This window comes from Syngnathoides biaculeatus, chromosome 4 (genome assembly GCF_019802595.1).
Source record: "Syngnathoides biaculeatus isolate LvHL_M chromosome 4, ASM1980259v1, whole genome shotgun sequence".
NCBI lineage: Eukaryota > Metazoa > Chordata > Actinopteri > Syngnathiformes > Syngnathidae > Syngnathoides > Syngnathoides biaculeatus.
Genome location: NC_084643.1, coordinates 11,865,420 through 11,885,502, shown reverse-complemented (window position 1 = coordinate 11,885,502; position 20,083 = coordinate 11,865,420). Strand labels below are relative to the sequence as shown.

The following is a 20,083-nucleotide window of genomic DNA, read 5'->3' as shown; positions in this document are numbered from 1 at the left end:
ATTCATACATTGGTTGTACTGTGGATAAGCTGCTGAAAGTAGCCACAAAGTTACTCCCCCCCCCTACCCTACCCTACCCTTATTTTCAAGCCCAACTAAACAGTCAAGTCACCAAGTGACTTTTTCGAGGTAACTACGGCAACACTGCGCGTGAGGGTTGTTGTTCTCAAATGTCCCATTTTGGCAGTTTTGGGCAATATTGACGTGAACCCAAAGGGAAAACGCCGCCTCCGAAGAGCAGCTTGCACTTCATCAAGTCGGTATTTGGGGGGGAAATGCGCAATTATGCGCACTCTGGGCGAATATTGATTGGCCTGATTCAAAGTCCCCCAAAATCAACGACTTCGAGGCGACAGCGGACAATTGATGAGGACGAGCCCAGACGTGGCGTTTCCGCGGGTCTACGACAGAATTTGGCAGTTGTCGTCCTTGTGTGGGAAATGCTGGAAATGGAGCAAGCGTGGAATGCATCCTTTTTTTTTTTTGTTGTTTTTTTTTTGCGGGGGGGGGGGGGGGGGGACCGGCACGCACCCACAGACGATTCTCTTTTCGAATAACTTCAATGACCGTTATTAGGATGTGGGAGGAACCCGCGACCTCACAACTGTGGAGCAGATGTGCTAACATTTCAAGGAAGACAACCAGGTGCATCGCATTACATTCAGATTATTTTTCACTTTTCAACAAATGCGCCAAGACAAGTGCAACCAAATCCAAACAAAATCGGCTCTTTTCGGCACTAAAATTGGAATCATGCCCATTTTCAAAAGCGTCTGCAATTTCACGACATTTTCGATCCATATTTGGCCTAGCGCGCCGGTACGAGCTCGTGCACGTGACGTCGGCATTTTCCCGGCGCCGTGTCGGCAGTCAAACGGAGCCGCTCGGCGTCGTGCGTGATCTTCAAAGAGGTGATTCTATGGAATCCGCAGCTGAAAAAAAAAGACCAGAAAAGATGGATGGATTTGGCCAATTAAACGTGACGGATGGGGGCCAAGGAAAACGCGCACGCGCCCGTGTCGCGATCGCTTCATTTCAGGTAGGAATTATTCTTCTCAATCTCAAATTCCCCAAAAGTATTTCTAATGGCAAGTTGGCTCATTGAGAACAATGCGTATTAAAAAAACGTTTACGGAGGTTAAGTGTGGCCGCAATCGCTTCCGTGTACGTTCCGTGGAGACCGCTCCGTCCGTTTTTCTTTCCCCCCAATCGTAGTTAAACGAATGCGAGCGAGTTTGTGTCAAACCAGGGGTCATTCATTCATTGAAATATTGGTATTTGTATTGACCACGAGCTGAAAGGATCGATGGATTTCTTCCTGATCCAATCCAGGAGGGATTTGTGTGCGCCCAGACTTTTCCGTCCGGATCGAGTTGTCCAAGACAAGCGGAAGCGAATTAACAGTCCACTTTCTCATCGGCGACTTCGCCAATGAAATACGGGTCCTCTACGCCGAGTTGATCTAATTTTTCCCACGTCCCGCGATTCCTTTTTGAACCTTCGAAACGTCTCGACGGTATGGGACGAGACTCGGGGGCGTGTTTCCGTGCGGTCTCCCGGCGACTCGGCACGGAGCAATGCTTAGCTCGACCGGCAACATGGCGACGTAAACGAAAGTCACGCGATTTGATGACGTAGGTGCACGAGCTCGATGTCCCCGCCCGTCACCGTCACAATTTGAGACTTTTCAGTGCGATGATGTGAGTATTGTTTGAGATCTGCTGATTTTTAAGGCCGAAAACGGAAGGTTGGCCAACGTCGTCCCTTCTGACCCGCTTTCTCCAAAGTGGTTGTCTCCTCCTTTCTCCGTCAGTCTTGTCCCCCCCCCCCGACCGCCCCCCCCATTTTTGCCAGGTTGCCTTTCGACACGTTCGGCAGAGGCCGATGCATCTCATTTTCGACTGTTTTTTTTTTTTTTTTTGGGGGGGGGTCCGCTCCCTCCTCGCGGCCCATCGCAGGTCGGGGAGCGCTGCCGTAAAACCAATCCAAACAAAAATCACGCAGGCTGCGCTTCCTGCGCTAGTGGTGTCGCCGTCTTCAAAACGGCCAATCAGAGAGCAGCAGCGCTCAAACGCGCCTCGCCATCGGCCGCTACCCGGCAAACGCTAATTAGCCAGCGTGCTAAATGGAGCCGGAATCACATCTGATCGTTCCGGTCCCAGAGCCACCCGAGTCGGGTTCGGGCGAGCGGGCGGGCGGAATCCCGGTAGAGGAGGCGGTTACACGGGCGGCGGAGGGGCGGGTCGTTGGGGCATCAGAGGCTTCGCCGTGCCGCACGGTTTTGGTTTCCTGACAAAACAAAACAAAACGAAATGAAATGAAATGAAATGATGGAGCCGCTTAAAATTACAATTGTGGCGCGTTTGCCTTGCCGCTTACAGAGGGGGCGGCGGAGGCCTCGCGGCGAACGACGTCGCGCTTCTGCCGGTCTCCGCCACCTAAACGCACACGGGTACGCGCGCGGTTACACGCGCCGGTGCACGGCGGGCTCGGCGACTTCACGTCTCACCTCGCGGGGCGGCAGCAGCTGACTGTGATGCTGGACGACAAAAAGAGGGAGAACTCAACACAATTAGCAACACGCTTAACAGGTGACACGCACGCATCCATCGGATCACACGTTTGAGACGTGACGTAAGCGCAACACCGACGCCGGCGATCGCCACGACAGTCCAAACGATCTTTGTAACGACGCAAATGTTGTCAATTAGGAAGGCGCACTCACCGGGTCTCTGAGGATGCCGTCGGAGTTGCCGCGGGCGACCAGAGGCGGCCGGGCCCCGGGAGGCGGTCCTGCGCCCGGATCGGCCGGCGCCGCCGCCTCGGACCTGACGGAGCGCACGGCCAGTTTAGCGTGTTTCGGTTTGTCACGTTCAGCGGACGTACGTCGATTCGCAACAGCGGACGCGGCGTCGCATTTACAGCTCCGGCAGCAGCTTTTTCCAAATGGCCCAAAATGGGCACGACACACGAGAGGGAAAGAACGACGAACGCGGTCAAAGTGTAAAACCTTCCGGCTGTAATTCTTTTCTCGATTGTCGAAAGCATTCCGGGACCGCGATGCCTTTTCCCGAGCTCGTCGGCCGAGAAAGCCGATGTCGCGACCGCCTCGAACGAGTTTGCGGCGCCACCCACCGGTAGGCCCGAGAACGGCCCGTGCGCGTCAGGCCCAGTCGCCGCAGCAGCTGCTTCCGGCGCAGCACGGCCAGGGCGGCCAGCGCGCCCGCGGGGACCAACAGGAAGAAGAAGACCAGCAGGCCGTCCCGAAGCGAATGGTCGCGGTCTGCGGGCGACACAAACGGCAAGAATGGAACTTTTCTATTTTGCTCTTTGGGGAATTGCGGGCTGACTCGTCACGTCGCGTACATATCGTGGTTAAAATCATCTTGAGCTCGTCGTCGCCGTTGAGCTTGCGAAGGAGCCGAGTGCACAAAATGGTCTTTCGTTCCAAAAAAAAGGTCAACTACACTCGCGTCAGGGCTAACCCTAACCTCGAAACCGCCCGCTCGGTCGTTTGTCTGTGTGCGGCCCGCGACGGGCCACGCCTCCTCCTGCCTGAAGATAGCCGGGGCGGGCTCCGCGTGAGGATAAGCGGCTCAGAAAATAAGACGGGTGGACGGACGGGCGCAACGCATTTGGGAAGGACGCCGACAGAAACAGGAAGCCAAAGGCAGACGTTGCCCGGACAACGGGAGGGCGCCGAGGGAGCCCGTTGGCCGACGGCAGCGGGCGAGCGCGCCAGATGTGGGGGGGGGGGGGGGGGGGGGAATCATACTCCTAACATGGCACATGTGCGGCCTACGTCATGAGCTGTGTAAAATATTGAAATCCTACTTTTCACCTCATGAAATGTCAAATGCAGAATATTGACAGGGGTTTCAATCGATCCTATTTCACATCTAATTCAGCATATTTCTTCCAATTTAGGGAGCGCGTCTCTTTGACGTTGACGTCTAATGTGGCATATCGTCATCCTGCAAGCGTAACTGAACATCGGGGACAAACGACAAGCGTCCCGTGGCGACCGTTCGACCGGGATGACGCGGCAACTCGCAATGATGAGCAAACACGTCGGCCGTTTTCACAGACATCGTGGCAGTCAAATTGCGCGCCCAAAAAAGCGTATCGACGTCATCCGATCCAAGGCCTTTTGCGCCTTTTCATCATCGTGTTTTAACGTAGCGAACGTACTGACCTGCCAACTTCTTGTGGAACGCGCCATCATCGAACGTCTGACGGAAAAATGTGAGGTTACCGTTCCAGGCGGGGCCGCTGTCCACGCTGCCGCCGTAACCCGCCAGCTCGCAGAAGGGCGGAGCCCAGCCGGCCTCGCAGTGACAGTTGCGGTTGTTGTTGCACACCTGACGCGCACAAAAATGGCGCAAAAATCACAAGGAGGAGACCGTAAGCTAGCGAGCTGACGGCCCGAAAGACTTCAGTCGCGTCCGGCGTGTGGCGTGGGTCCTCACCCCGTGGCCGTGGCACTTGTTGTGGGCATCGCAGTCAAAGTTGAGGACGTCCACGCTGCGACACTCAAAGTTCAGACACACCTGAAGGCCACACGGCGACAGAAAGGCGCACAGTCAAGCCCACGTCGCCCGTGGTGGCTTCCGGCCGGCGGGCGCGGCTCACCTTGTCCGGGCCGCAGCGGGTGCCCTCGTTGACCATGGCGGGGTCGGGCACGTCCGAGCCCAGCATGAAGTCCACCCCGGAGCACACGGCGCCCCCGATGGGCGTGCTGATGACGGACGGCTGCACGCCGAACGCTTTGACGCCCCGCACGTTGGCGCACTGCAGCTTGCCGCACAAAGCGTTCCTGCGGGGCGGGACGTGACGGACGGGCCCAAACAACATCGGTTGTGTTCCTCACGCCGCCGCCGCCTCTCTCTCTCTCTCGCTCTCGCTCTCTCCACCTCTCTCTCTCTCTCTCTCCGTTCTTTCGCCGACGGCGTGTGGTGACGTTTACCTGCTCTCACACTTTTTGTAGCCGTAGTTTTGGTACCCGCAGTTCCCGAAGCGATCGCCTTTGCTGTTGACGTCTTTGAAGCAGATCTCCGGCGCCACCTTGGCTTCTGCGGAGGAGGAGGAGGAGGAGCGACAGCACGTCCTTCCTTCTGCGCTCGCGTGGGTGCGTTTGTTAGGCGGCCCGACTCACTTGCCCCGAAGATGCTCCTGCACTGCTCTCCGGCGTGCTGACAGCGGCCGTTGTAACAGTACGCCTGCCCGTTCCGACACGGTTGACCGTTCTGAAACTCGCGCGCGATCATAATTAATAATTCACACACGTGACAAGTACAAGACTTCCTCATCTGACGAGCAAACGAGACGAGACGTGAAGACTTTTTTTTTTCAGGGGGGCACGCCGTCACACAAACCGCTGAGCGGAACCGCCTCGGTGACGGAGCGGTCGACCCGACTCACTCGGTTCCCCCTAATGGCCCGTTTTGAGTCGGTAACGGTGAATGTGGCCGTTTTTCGCACGCGCGCTAAGCGAGACGGCAGCGCAACGAAGGCGCCGCCGCTGCCGCCGCCGCTGCCCGCGTCCTTTGAAGAAAACGCGCAACTGACCTGCACAAAGACGTCGCTCTGACAGAGAGACGACGAGCCGTTGCAGAACTCGGGCAGGTCGCACTCGTCGGTGCCGGCGCGACACACCGTCCCGCCGGGTCGGAACTACGCGCGCGCACACGCACACACACACACACACACGCACGGGCGCACGCTCAGACAGACGCCACGACGCGGGCGGCGCCGGCTTCCCGCGGCGAGCGTACCCGACAGTTGTAGCAGCACTCGCCGTCGGCGCACTGGGCTCCCGCCTTCAGCCGGCACGTGGAGAACTCGCAGCAGGGGTCGCTCTCGCACTCCTGCCGCAACACAAACGGGCCACTTGACAAACACGCATACGGTTGGCGTCGGAGGACGTCGGCGTCCCGCACCTTCGCCGATCCGCAGTCGCAGTCCTCGCCCGGGTCCAGCAGGCCGTTGCCGCAGTAGGGGGCGCTGTAGGCCTCGTCGGGCCGCGGCACGTTGAGCAGGCACGAGCCGCCCGTGCGGAGCAGCATCTTCTCAAAGTCGTCGGCGCTGCAGCTGCTGAAGTTGCGCGAACCTCTAACGGCGCACGACACGACCACGGCGTCAGCGTCACCTGCGTGTGATTTGCGCGCGCTTGCGTCTTACGTGGCTCCGGAGTTCATGATGCACGCTTCCGCGGGGCAGACGCAGCTTCGGCTGTCGTCGTGGTTCATGCCGAGGTTGTGACCCAGCTCGTGCGCCACGATGGAGGCGAAGGCAAACACGTTGTTGTTTGTGAACTGCACGCGCACGCGCGTCCACGTTACTTTGATGTGTTTTTACCGGCGCACCTTTTTGAACGTTGCTTATTTTCTCGTACGTACCGCATTAATTCCGCCACCGTGACTTCTCGAACAGACGGTGGAGACGAACGCCATCCCTGCCGTCACCCCAAAACTCTTCATGCTGCATCATCACGGGCACCATCACCATCACCATCCTCATCCTCATCCTCATCCTCATCCATGCGTGTGCGTGTACTCAACAGTACGAGCTGCGCCGAGTCGTGTCGCCGCCGAGGCAGCAGTTCCTTCTCCCTCCACTGGGTGAAGCGACTGAGCACCTCGCCGGCCCCCCCTTCGGTGCTGATCAGGTTCCGCCGGGTCCAGATCTCCAGGCCCACCAGGACCACCCTCACATTCAGCTGCACGTAGATCTATGCACGCACAATCACACCCCAGAAATCACGGCTACATTCTTTCTTTGATCCACTCAACATACTGAACAGTTTTACTGTTGCCACTCATGTTTGATTTCGAATTGGGTCGGACCGAGTTGTCTGGGGCTCGGCGCCCCTGGTAGGGTCACCCGCGGCAAAAAGGTCCTGGGTGAGGGACCGCACAAAGTACGACTCCAAAACCGCCACAAAAATTGGATCTTGGTTTCCCTTGCCCGGGTTGGGCTCGAATGCGAGTTTTGGCTGCGGAAATGAAAAAAAAAAAAAAAACGGTGGCAAAAGCGATGTCGCGCTCGTGTCTCTGCACGGCGCGTACTCACGGCATCGAGGAAGTTGGCCAGATGAACCATCTCCTCCCTCACCGCGCTCTGGTTCCGGTTCATGCTTTTGTACTGAGGGGAGGAACAATCAGCACACGTTTACTCACGAGGACTTTTGAACACAACGTAAGAGTGGGTACGCAAAGTACTCAGACAGACAATGCAGACAAAGGGCGCAACGTATTTTCTTGATGACGCAACCATTTTTGTTCAGCGGGCCCAATGACGTCGCGGATCTTTCTGGAAGCTCGGAGAGGGCGGCTTTCGACGGGCCTTCTTACGACCGCCGCTGCTTCGGACAGGTAACCACTCGCCGACGCCCTCTCGTAATTTATAACCCTACGGCTGGCACGTTTGCTGGAAATACTGTTATTAACGTTTGGCTCGCTAGCTCGTGTCACACGCTACGAAAGTGTCTTTGCGCGTGTATTTCGTGTTAGTTTGCTGTTGTGCGTCTTCAACGCGACACAAGCGCTTGGTTATATTTTGCTGGCTTGACCCGGCCCATTTCTTCCAAATTGACACGTAACGATAAACAATTCCGTTTTTCCTTTCAGTAAACAATGATTTGAAAAGATGACTCCAATATAACAAAGCGTTAACACTTTTGAAGAGCTCTGAATACTTTGCGGTAGCATACGGATCGTCCGCCTCCACAGTTTTGAGGACCGGGGTTCAAATCCGGAGTTTACGTGGCTTTCATTCGGGCGCTACGGTGTCCTCCCGCAACATAAAAACGGGCACGGAAGGTTAATTGAGGACTCCAAATTGCCCTTCGGTGTGAACGGATGATTGTGTGGCGACCAGTTTTTGGGCGTAAGCCCCCTCCCCCCCCCCCGTCGATAGTCGGGATAGGCTCCGGCACTCCCGCGAGAAGCGAGAGGAGATGTGGAACGGAAGACGAATGAATGAATACTTGCGTCACCCACTGCACGTACACTTTTGTGCATCTCACCCGCTCGTTGTCCACCACCAGCAGGAGCTCGACGTAGTGCGTGCGGTGGAGGACATCTCGCTTCACCTGAAAAGCACAAACACACGTTCATGCACTGCGTCTGCGCAATGTCAAGCAAGTTGCGACGTTGAAAAAAGCTGGGACAGGTGGCCGCCCCCCAAAAAAAAATAAATGGAGGAAGAGGTGGGGGGGCCACCATTGGCTAGAAAAAGCAGCTTCCCGCAAAGATGGGGGCGAGGTCAACAAGTGCGCGACAGCTGAAAGACAATCTTCCTCAAAGTCCAATTTCATCATCTACGGTCCATAACGTCATCAAAAGGTTCCGAAAACCGACATTGAATGGCCGTGACCTTTGATCCCTAGCGGGGCTCGGGAACACTTCAGAAAACCAACGTCAGTCACTACACTTTGGTGCTACTTCAAGCTCTACTATGCAAAGCCAACGGACAACACCCAGAAACGCCGCCGGCTTCTCTGGCCTGAGCTCATCTAAGATGGACTGACGGCGAGTGGAAAAGTGCTCCGCGCTCCGACCACGCCACATGTCCGACCGTTTTTAGGCTTAGAAACTGGACGTTGTTTCCTCACAGCCAAAGAGGAAAAGAACCGTTTGGCGTGGTATGGGCCTGTGGCACGGGTAAATTACACACTCGCATCAATGCTCAAAAGGTACAGGCGGGCTTCGGAGAAACATACGCTGCCATCCAAGCAACGTCTCTTTCACGGACACGCCTCCCCTTTTCAGCAAAAGACGATGGATGCCAAACCACAGTGTTACAACAGCGTGGCTTCGTAGTAAAAGAGTGCAGATGCTAGACCCGCCTCCCGTTGAAAATGCGCGGCTGGCGCACGATGGAGCGCAAAATACGAATGGGAATGAATTCCACCACCCACAAAATACAACATTTGGTCAACGTCATTCAAAGAAGAGGCGACACGGTGAGTTAACGTGACCCTGTCCCAGCTTTTTTGGAAAGTGTCGCAGCCGTAAAAATCTCACTTATTTGCCAAAAACAAGCCAGTTTGAACGTGAAATATGTTGCGTTTGTGGTGCACAGCATTGAGTTGAAGATGATTTGCAACTCATCGTATTGTTTGTCTTTGAACGAACACAACGTCCCAACTTCGTTCACGTCGATGTCGAGCGGAAGCCGCACTTTGCGAGTCGCGTGAATGCGCGCGACACGACGCGTCTCAATTTGCGAGTTTCTGAAAAGTTCCTGCCAAGGCGCAACGCGAACCACCAAAGAAAAGCACTCGTGACACCCGATCGAATGAACCTCGTCCATCGAGCGACGTGTGACGTCACCCTGGCGCGCCGCTGGATTTCCTGCGCCGACGTTGCCCCTCGTGCGCGGTGGTGGGGATGCGGCGTCCCGCATCCTCGGGGCTGCGATGTCACATCCTGTAAGCGGTACAGCAGGTGCTGCTCGGGGGCGGAGTCCAGAGGCTCAATGGCGTAGCTGTCGTCGTCGAGGTGCATCACGCCTCTGACGCGCACAGAAAATGAGGCACCGCACAACTATTAGAAAATGAAAATACAACTTGTTCCTCTCCCCGTGCTTTTCTCCGGGTCCTTCGCTTTCCTCCCACAACCCAAAAACTCCCAACGCGCTTGCGGGTGTGAATGTGAGCGCGCGTGCTCGCTCGTCTCTGTGTGCGTTACGATTGGCCGGCGAGCAGTTAAGGCCGTAACCCCCCCGCCCGACGACAGCCGAGTTTGGCTCCGGCGCTCCCGTGTCTCTCGTGAGGATAAGCGGCTCAGTAAATAGATGTGCTTTTCTGTTTTGTTTGAGCCGTTTTAGTGCCGTGTTACAGTCCCTGTTTGGTAACAAAGTACAGTATGTAAATAAATATTGACAAAGTACGCACGGCTCATGTATTTGGTGGTGGTGGGGGGGGGGGGGTAAACGATACACAAAGAGAGGGTGCACGCTGCCTTTCGGAGAATACGCTCATGGATTGCGCTACAGTGTCGTGTGGCGCCTCAAGGTCATATTTGGAAAAATTCATCAGGTGTGACACCAGTGCCGAACGGCAATGACCAGCGAGAGGAAAATCACCGGCATCAACGAAGGAGGAATTGACGATAAAAAAAAAAAAAAAAAAAAGACATCTTTGAAGTCATTTCTGGGACTGTGATGTCATGGATTACCTGAGGCCGTGACAAATGCTCATGGCGACAGACGAGCCCACCATGCCCTCCACGAAGCCCCCGTAATGGCAGTGGTTCTGCGCACACACAATGAGACGTCAACCAGGAGGGGGCGCACGTCATCTTCCACGTTCCCATCGGATGCCGAGCCACAACACACACACACACACACACACACACACACACACAAATGCAATCGCAAGTGATTTTCTGGCCATCGAGTACGTCGGGATGATGCCAAGGAAAAAAAAATTCGACTGCGGCTTTTCCGAGAACTCAGCCCAAAATAAACGCTGGCTGCAACCATCAATCAGCTGCCATAGAAATGGGAAAAACGCGCCGTCCGATTTCGCCGCCCGGCACGCGGCCACATGCAACACGGCCGCCAAGCCGTGTTAGACGCGCACGTGTACCGTGACCCGCAAATACGGCAACGAACGGGACGTTCTCACCGCCCGTAAACAAGAGTGGCCGCTTCTGGAAGCGGCAGACTTTGTCGAAGGCGCTCAAAGTGACAAATTTAGACTTTGGATTTTTGGCGGCGCCGATCCCTTTTGGTCCGAGATGGCTTCCGTCGAGATTCTACAGTCCGACGGCGGCTTTCTGCCGGGGCGTCTGTATGGAGCCAAAACTAGATGCTGCGCGGAAAGTAGACAATATTCAGTAGAATGTCACCGACGTCGTCGACTCCCCCGAAAATCTGACGTCGTTCCAGCTGTGGTGCGCGCGTACCTTGACAGCCGGCACGGCGGTGACCATTTTTCCGTCGTCGGCGTACGTGAACACTTTGAAGTCGGCAGGAAGCAACAACCTGAAGACGACAACATTTCGGAATACATTGAGCCGGCCTCCGAAGTCACGTGACCCCGCGCCGCCGCCACCTCCTGGCGACCATATTTGACGCCGGACCCTCAAGTTTACGTTGCAGCCGTTTGTTCGTTCGCTTGCTCCGACCAAGAGTGATTCAAAAAAGAAGAAGAAGAAACTTGGGAGGTCAGCACGGCGGAATTTATTTTGCCGCAGGCGTTTGTCGGCACATGGTGAGAACGTGCCGACAGAAGCGCCCGCTTGCAAAAGGCAGCACGCAATCATTGTTTTGTCCAACAAATCCTTTTTTTGCAGAGCAAACGAAAAGTGATTCTTGTAAGTAACCCTTCCGCCCTTTCCCTTGCAAAAGAAAAGGGAAAAAAAAAATGACATAATGGACACTTTTTCCAAAGGCGTGACGGCAACTCACCGGTTCCTCTGCAGACGGACGACGTGGCGGCGTCCCGACACGTCGACGGCGTACGACACCTGCCGGGGGAAGGCGGGATTATCCGGCGGGAAAAGGCACCCGCACGGACGCCGTCATTGCGAGTCCCTGCGGGAGCGAAGAGCGTCCCCGCAAGGCCACTCGGACACGCACGCAGTCGCAGACACGCCGCGCACAGGCCGGAGTCGCTCTCCCTCAAAGCCGAAGCCTCGGCGCGCTGATCTAGTCCCACCTGACCTTCGCGAGTCCAATCCAATCGCTCAGAAGAACATATCCAGACTGACTGTGCTAAGCAGAGAAGGAGAAGCTCATCCAACCTTTCATCTCGCGTAGACTTGACTATTGCAACGGTCTTCTGAACGGACTCCCCCAAAAGACGATTAAAGAGCTGCAGCTCATTTAGAGCTGCTGATCAGAACACGCATTACGCCAGTACTGAAGTCTTTAGAACAGACTTCAACGTTGTGCTGCTGGTCTACAAACCCCGAATGGTTTCGGTCCTACAAACCCCGAATGGTTTCGGTCCTACAAACCGGGGGGGGCTCCACGTATACGTATGTGATACGGGCACGGTCGGCATGGGACGAACCGCGCCGCCATCATCGTCACGCGGCTGACGGGGCGTCGGCCGCTCGAGCGAGCGCCGCCGTCGCGCTCCCGAGTTCAGAGGTCACAGGCGTACGATGACGAGTCTGCACGACGAGCGAATTCCGCACCTGGTCGGGCGGCGAGCCGTCGGCATCCCTCCTCGGCCGGCCTCCTATTGGCCGAGGCACCGTCAGCTGATAGGAGGACAGGTGCCGCGTCTGCTGCCGGGAGTCTGGGGAAAGAAAAAAAAAACACACACACACACACACACACACAAAAAGCAATTAGCATTTTAGCTTAGCATTAGCACACCTTCGAGGCCGGGAGGGGCCATGACATTCGAACAAACTAACTCAAATACACCATTGTCATTTTTTCAAGAATTGATTAGACATTGGTGGTATTTGTTGGACTCCAAACACGCAAGATTTCCTGGAATAATGGCACACGCGCCGTACCGAACAATATTTCAATAAGGCAGGAAGTAAATGTAGAGTTTCCGCCACTGGATTGAGTCGTATTAACTCTGAATATTGCATGTCATCATCATAATAATAATAATAATGTGTCACCCCCCCATCAAACGTGTCCACCGGTTCGCCAATGTTGGAATTGGCACGTTTACGCTTCCTTGTTTTTGTAAACTACGCATTTGGAGTATTGTTTTAGTTGCATTTGAATTAATTGAAATACACCTGCCTCGTGCGGCACAGTGACGTAGCTGAAAAGCGGGGGGGGGCTCACAGTTCTGAGGACCGGGTTCGAGTCCCGGGCACTCCGCTTTCCTACCAAAATGGAGGGGGGTCACTCCTGAGCAAGAAGCCTGGACGGAAAACCTTTGACCTTTGTCGTTGCCAATAAAGGGTATTGAATATTAAATGAATACCACCACAATTTGCTCCTACAAACGAATTTAAAGATCAGACAATGTGATTTTCTGCATTGAGCGGACTCTCCTCCTTTTTATGTTTACCATCTCCACAAAACAAAAAATATTCCTCAAGAATGAAAATGATTTTTGGGACGCATGGGGCATCAATTTGAAAGCAGAACTTTTCGACCGCCTTCTCATGAACGGAGACGGACGGGAACGTGTCGCACGTCACCCCCGACCGACAGGGGGCAGCGTGTGAGCGTGAAGTTCTCCGCAAATCCAACATAAACGTCGTTAAGTAGCGCAAAGCTCTGGCGGCCATCTTGGGCTTCTACTTTCAGGTCACGCGTGTTTTGTGGGAATGAGTCACGAAGGTCGCCGCTCGACTTCAACTTCCGCTTCCGCCTCCTCACCTCCGCTCTGACCACTTCCGCTCAGCAGGAGCAGCAAACAGCAGCTTTCCAGCAGCTTTGCTCGTCTTCGCGTCGTCGCCATCGTCCTTCCCCCCCCCCCCCTTCGCGTTGTTCGTCAGACGCCGACGCCGCCGCCGCCCCCAGCCGTGTCGTCTCTCGACGGAGCCATTTGGGCCCGAGCAGGGCGGTTCCGACCCGGTGTTTTTTTTTTTAATTTATTTCTTCTTTTTTGGGGTGGACGACGCCTGTTGAAACGTGAGCCAGGGCCCCCCCACCCCGTTCGACTCGCGGGGACACCTCGAAGACGTTCCACTGACGTGACGTCACCTTCGGCTTCTACGGAAAGAGGCGAAGTTAGTATCCGAGCCAAGACGACCCTGTGCCCCCGAAACGCGACATTTTCTACCTGACCGGAACTTGGTCTTGGTGGTGTTTTCTGTCGTCCCGGTGGGCTTTCGCTCCTGTCCCGACCCCAACGGGGCCCCCCAGTCCGCAAACCAACACACGACGACCGGTCCTGCCGTGACGTCACGTCCTGACCGGAAAGAGCCGAGATTTGTGCACGAGCGCTCCCGAACGCATCTTCAAAATAAGACTTCCTGTTCCCACTTTAGAACAGATTCGTTGACATTTATATTTCAAGTCCACTTTAGAGCAGTGATTGTTTTTACGCCACTCCAAAAAAAAAATACTTTGCTCTCCGAGTACCACCATAATGACCTACATTAAAATACAGCACAGTAGTAGGAGTACCCTAGGTGGAGGTTTTCACCCATCCATTTTCTGAGCCACTTATCCTCACGAGGGTCGTGGGAGTGCTGGAGCCAATCCCAGCTGTGACTGGGCAGGAGGCGGGCTACGCTCAGAACCGGTCACCGGCCAATCGCGGGGCACATAGAAACAAATAAGCGTCGGCACACTCAAAGGGTCTCCAATGAGTGCATGTTTTGGGGACGTGGGAGGAAAACCAGTGCTGGGAAGTCCGCTTAGTCCCACGCACCCTCGGGGACTATTTGGAATACCATCATGAGCGATCCCAACCTTTGACGACTTTTAAGAACAACAGGGCTACAGTTGCAACCGAAGAAAAGGCTTTTATTTTGAAGACAACTGAAAAGAGCAGTCAGTCAGTTTTGTGGCACACTTCCAACGAGAGTTGTGATTATTTGCCACTGAGCTGTCGATACAGCTGGATGGTCAAGAACTGGACCTCGGGGTCTCCGGGCTTAATGTCGAGGGCCTTGAGGAAAAAATCCAGAGCCTCGCCGGGTCTGCCTCGGTTGAACGACTCGCGGCCTCGCGTCACCAAAAACTCGTAGGCGTCGACGCTGGCCGCCGCCGAGTCGGAGCCGCACCGCTCGAACCTCTCCGAGGACGCCAGCTCGGGCTCGCTGGTGGACTCCTCCCGGTTGCCGCTCCGGGGCTCCGCCTCCTCTTCTTCAACTTCTTCAACCTCTTCTTCTTCCACCTCTTCATCGTCCGAGTTCAGAGTCTCTCCAGCGTCGCCCTCCATCCGAGCAGCCGCGTCTTCCTCCTCACCCTCATCCGAAGACCTCGTTGAAACGTCCTCATTTTCGCGCTCGAAGTCTCGGAGGACGGAGGGGACGAGGGAGCGGCGCGACGCCACCGACGCGTTTCCCGCTACGCTCCTTCTCGAGGTGATCGGCGGCGAGGATTTTGGCGTGGAGGATCCGTGCGGTGGGAAGTTGTTGAATGCGGCCTTCGTAGACAGCGGGCTCACCTTCACCTTCACCTCCACCTCCTCCTCTTCCTCCTCCTCCTCCTCCTCCTCCTCCTCCTCCTCCTCCTCTACTTCCTCATTGCTGTCGTAAATGAGGCGCGGCGTCTTTTTCTTTCTCTTGGCGGAAGCGACGATAGACCCGTCGTCCACCTCGGAGACCTGGGACTTGATGCTGAGTCCGAGCTGCCTCTCTGTCAGGGACTTGCGCACGTCGAAGGTTCCCGATATCTGAAGACGTGACAGCAGCTTTTCCTCATCGTCTTCATACAAGACGTCAGTCTCCACGTCCAGCTGAATGGGTGACAGCTGCTTTCTCTCCTCATCCTGGTAGAGGAAGTCTGTCTCCTGCAAGTGTGACTGCGGCTTCTTCTCTCCGTCCTGGTAGGAGAGCTCACTCTCCTCCAGCTGCAGGTTGAAGTTTCCTTCCATAATGTCAGAGCCGCCGCCGCTAACTCTGCACGGGGAGTCCAGTTTCAAGCTGGACACGGACGACTGGAGGACAGACAGTCTTTTGTTGTGGAGGGTTTTCATCGGACTCCCATCCGAGTTAAGGTTGAGGTCTCGGTCGTGACTAATTGCGTGGAGGCATCTGGGGGAACTTTCTTTACTTCCACAAAGGAGTCATTAACTTCGCCATCATCGGCACCACTTCTTGCTTCCCCACTTTCCATACCTCCCCCTTCCTGAGTTGGGTCGCGTTCTAGGGAGCTCTCTCGGGTTTCTAGGGGCAGAGTTTCATCCCCGGTGAGTTCAATGAGGCTGTTCTGACCCCGAGGCTTGCCCTCCCTGCTCTCACCGGACCGGTCTGGGTCCGCCCGGGCTGGCGATGTGTGGCTGCGGCGCGGCGATGCAAGACTAGATCTGGGTTTGCCCGATTTCTTCTCTTGTGACTGTTCTCCGCGCTCACTTGCTGACTTTCGCCTCCACGCCGGCTCGGTGCTGGACTCCAAGCCGATTGCAAACTGCATCTGCAGATCCGATTCGGCCTTCACCAGCTCCTGGGCCTTCTGGACGCGCCCTTCGATATACTGTTGCTCGTCTCGGTCCTGCAGTGCCTCATCGTGTTCCACGCTGAGGGAAAACATGAGGTCGTGATGGGAGATTCCAAACATGTCCATGGTGTGGAGGTGGGCGAGGTGCACGTCCAGGTCAGCGTCGGCGCTTCTGTGTTTGGAATGCAGAGACTGGAGCAGCAACTGTGTGGAGGAGGATCTGGTGTCCTCCAGGCTGAAGAGCTCTCGCAGCTCCTGCTTGCTGAAGTAGCGGAATGGATTCTTTTTGTCTCCGGTGGTCTGGCGGATCAGCGAGTCCTTGAATACCTGCCGTCTGTAGATTTTCTCCTCCACCGTGCCGCACGTGATCAGCCGGTAGATGACCACGTTTCGCGTCTGGCCGATGCGGTACGCCCGGTCTACCGCCTGGGCGTCGGTCGCTGGATTCCAGCTGGGATCGTAGATGACCACCCGGTCCGCTGCGGTCAGGGTGATGCCGACGCCGCCCACCTGGGTGGTGAGGAGGAAGACGGAGTAGCTGTGGTCCGTCTGGAAAAGGGTGATAAGTCGCTCCCGCTCCGCCACTTGCGTGATGGACCCGTCCAGACGCAGGACTTTAAATCCCTGGTTCCTCAGGACACGCTGGAGGATGTCCAGCACCATCCTGTAGTGGGCGAAGACCAGCGTGCGATGACCTTCTTCTCGGAGACGCTTGAGCAGCGTAACCAGGAAAGCCAGTTTTCCAGACTCCGCTATCAAAGTTTCATCCGGAACGTCGGCAATGCTCTGGCTGTCGACGTCGTCGTCGTCGTTGCTCTGCCGAGCCTCCTTGAGCCCCAAGGTGGCGGTGGCTCGGGCGGAGAGAAGCCTCGGGTGATCGCACAGCTTCTTTAGAATGGTCAACTCTGCTAGAGGCGACCTGGACGTCATGAGCAGTTCCTTAATGTGTTCCAGCGAAATAAATTTCCAGTAAATGTCCTCCTGGATGCCGCTGAGGTACGTCCACACAATCAAGTCGTTCTTCCTAGTCAGCGTGGGCATGCTGGCACCAGAGTCCTTCCGGACCTCCGACTGTCCCTCTGCATTCTCAGATCGGCAAGCGTCCCTCACATCATCTTTGTTCTTCTGCACTTCAGCCTTTGTCCTGCGCAGGAAGTACGGTTGGATGATGGCCATGAGGTTCTCCGACATCCTGGACCCAAGGGCCTTCTCCCCCGGAGTGGCGTCCTTCTCCCGCGCCCGGGTGATGGGGTTTTCGTACTGCATTTTGAAGGTTTTGGCCGTGCCCAGCAGAGTTCCTTGACAAGCAAAGTTGAAGAGAGCCCACATCTCTCTGAGGTTGTTCTGGACAGGGGTGCCGGTGAGAAGCACTCGGTTTTTGGACGGGATGGCGGAGGCGCTCTTGGCCGTTTTGGTGGTGCTGGTCTTGATCTTGTGGGCCTCGTCCAGGATCACGTAGTCCCACTTGAACTCCCGGCCCCTGTAGGATGCCAGCTGTTGCCAGTTGTTCATGAGCATGGTGTACGTTGTGATGATGACGCCGCTCCTACTCTGGACCTTCTCGAGGTTCTTGGTACGCTCAGCTTTGCTGGCGCCGTGAAACTCCTTGACTCGCATGCCAGGAGTCCATTTGGAAAACTCCTTGGTCCAGTTTGTGATGAGCGAGGTGGGCATGACCAGCATGGTGTGCCTGACCAGCTCGCTGTCGTACATTCCCGACAGGAAGGAAATGACCTGGATGGTTTTGCCCAGGCCCATGTCGTCGGCCAGAATCCCACCTTTGCGCCCGTCTCTGTACAGGCTGTACAAGAAGGCCACTCCGTCCCTCTGATAGTCATACAGTTTGTCGTAAAGCTCTTTGTACAGCTTCAGACCGCTCTTGTTGACGTCCACAAAGTCATCGTTGTTCTCGTCCTCTAGATTTTGGGCCAAAAACTCCTCAATTTTGCCGATGCGCTTTTGCAGCTTGTCACTGCGTTGAATGTCGTTGGCCATCTTGAAGAGCTCCAGCGCTTCGCTCACGTCTCCTCGTCGGACCGCATCTTTTCCGTCTCGGACGTGTCTGCAAAGAAACAAAAGTCAGCACAGCCACTATGAAGCGCTCACCCGCACGTGACATCACTAACCTGTGACATCGTGAACATGTGACATCATTAGCATCAAAGAAACGAAGGAGCAATCGCACCAAAGCGTCAGTTCGGCCTCTAGTCAAAACAGCGAAGGGGCCCAACAGTCCTGACCTGGATTAGTGCCGCCGTTCAGGTATGCCGTGTCATAAAGACTCGTGCGACACTTGCACGTTTCCTAACGCTGTTGACGAAAGACGAGGAGGAAATGATCTCTTTGGCTAAGCGACCTCTTTCATTGGACGCTTCTCAAAAAAAATGTCAGGGTTTCACCCACGTGGGTGCATCGGAGTTTGCCCGACCGCTCGCTCAATCAACAGTGTTTTGAGGACTTGTCCCTCGGGGAGTTCTTCAGGGGTACGGGTTACTGAACCCCCCGGTACGGACTGTTCAGTCCCCGTCCGACCCGTGTCACCGTTTGGTCTGCATTTCCGGCAATGAGTCGGACTTGTTGCCCGCGAGAGTTGGACTCTGGCGAGGCTGTCCTTAAGACACCAATTTCGAGGCGCAGCCAACGCACAGAGGACGAAGAATTTATGCTTTTGAGAGAAAACATTTTCGTTTTGTTAGTCCATGTTTATGTAGCGGAACCTTGTTCACCAATGCCGTTGGCGTCAGGACGCTTATTTTGGGGCACTTCGTGTACAAACAGTATTTCAGCGGCAAAGATTCGGCGGGTGTTAGTTATGGAAAGAGAGAGAGAGAAGCAAGAAGAACAACTCCGTTTGGTCAGAAGGTCAATGAGGTATGTTTATTTGCTTGTGTTTTGTCACGCCTTTGTGTAATATGAGTTTGAATGTATTTTGTATATACTTCTTACGGCATCTATGACATCTCTGGGATCTTTGACGTTTTGGCACGTCGGCAGAGAAGCTTGTTGACGTGCTAATGAAGGCCTGTGAAAAAGAGCAACTTGTCCGGAGTGACGGAATTGGAGTTACAATCAAGATGAACATCACCACGTGGGCCTAAGCCGGTACCATCTCGGCACCCCTCCTAGAAGAGCTGGAGAATGGTTTGGGTTTTTTTTTTTTTTTTCCATTAACTGGGATATTTATTGAAAATGCAACCAAGCAAAAGGGGAAAGAAAGTGGGACAAAGTGAACAGCTCTCGTATCTGGAAAAAAAAAAAAAAAGCCCAAAAGTTAAAGCACTGGTAATTGAGGGTACTGCCTCTTTAAAAGCTCTTGTGTTAAGACTTGTGTTAATATTACCCTTTGTTGTACGTACTTTCTACCCGTTTTGATTGGATATTTTCCGTGCGCTGCAATTGGCCGGCAACCAGTCGAGGGCGTACCCCGCCTCTGGCGACCCTTGTGAGGATAAGCGGCTCAGAAAAGGGACGGATGGATTGATTCGCCAAAGTTGTGCACTGAAAAGCGGAAGACGTCGTACATGCGTGCAGTGACGAGGAAAGCCACTTTACCTGTGGTAGGCTTCCATGTTGTCCTCCTCGTCCACGGACAACCCCCTGAGAGGACAACAACGAAGTCAGACATTGAAAAAGCGACGCCTGAATTAAAAACAAACCAAAACGTCGTGATGAGCGGCCAAGTGTGCACCGCTAGCTGCTAACCGGCCGGGCGTGGGGGCAGGCGAGCGAAAGGGCGCTTACTTTTCCAACATGTTCCCGAGCTCCCTGACGTCGTCGCCGTTGTGAAAATGTCCCCTCACGTCTGAAGCGAGCTCGTCGGCCATGTCGGGAAGAAAGTGCGTCAATTGGAGCCCGCCAATTTCCTCAAACACGGGCACGCGGGCGGCCTGCCGACGTCACTGACGGACGTTGTCCAATCGCGAGCAGGCAGGAAGGAAGGAAGGAAGGCTCGGGAGTAGGCGGGGGCAAGCGCAGCCAATGAAAGGAGGCGCGACGCGCAGCCGCAGTGGCCTCGTCTCCGAGCGTCATCGCCGCAGTT

General features: G+C 55.2%; 2 protein-coding genes across 3 annotated transcripts; both read right to left on the bottom strand.

The window, feature by feature from the left end:
- Positions 1-646: 646 nt before the first annotated feature.
- LOC133498981 (disintegrin and metalloproteinase domain-containing protein 9-like) lies at positions 647-13,870 on the bottom strand. 2 transcript variants are annotated; one of them, XR_009794507.1, is made up of 26 exons: positions 13,718-13,870; positions 13,312-13,647; positions 12,153-12,256; positions 11,419-11,477; positions 10,914-10,992; positions 10,182-10,258; positions 9,336-9,516; positions 8,027-8,092; positions 7,072-7,143; positions 6,561-6,730; positions 6,399-6,480; positions 6,181-6,314; positions 5,940-6,111; positions 5,775-5,867; positions 5,569-5,673; positions 5,156-5,246; positions 4,967-5,072; positions 4,633-4,816; positions 4,470-4,550; positions 4,256-4,361; positions 3,136-3,283; positions 2,726-2,828; positions 2,510-2,539; positions 2,380-2,438; positions 2,142-2,289; positions 647-932 (listed from the first exon to the last, which is right to left on the bottom strand). XR_009794507.1 is itself a non-coding variant. In XM_061816397.1 (25 exons), the coding sequence occupies exons 2-25, from the start codon at positions 13,391-13,393 to the stop codon at positions 2,220-2,222; spliced, it is 2,454 nt and encodes an 817-aa protein (XP_061672381.1). In that variant the 5' UTR covers positions 13,394-13,647; positions 13,718-13,870; the 3' UTR covers positions 647-2,219. The 2 variants fall into 2 exon arrangements, 1 of the variants encoding a protein (XP_061672381.1); XM_061816397.1 differs by having other exon boundaries at positions 647-2,289.
- A 510-nt stretch (positions 13,871-14,380) lies between these two features.
- Positions 14,381-20,002, bottom strand: ercc6l (excision repair cross-complementation group 6-like). The gene is given in 4 exon segments (XM_061816374.1): positions 14,381-15,630; positions 15,633-18,106; positions 19,597-19,641; positions 19,786-20,002. Coding segments are annotated over 4 exon segments (3,759 nt in total). The 5' UTR covers positions 19,869-20,002; the 3' UTR covers positions 14,381-14,473.
- Positions 20,003-20,083: the final 81 nt, after the last annotated feature.

Bases quoted from the DNA above. Each gene is read 5' to 3' on its own strand.
- LOC133498981 (XM_061816397.1), bottom strand. From the start codon at position 13,393: ATGGCGACGACGCGAAGACGAGCAAAGCTGCTGGAAAGCTGCTGTTTG. The intron at 7,144-8,026 runs GTGAGATGCACA...TCCTCCCCTCAG, and splicing joins TGGTGGTGGACAACGAGCGG to TACAAAAGCATGAACCGGAA. The intron at 5,073-5,155 runs GTGAGTCGGGCC...CCTCCTCCGCAG, and splicing joins CAGGAGCATCTTCGGGGCAA to AAGCCAAGGTGGCGCCGGAG.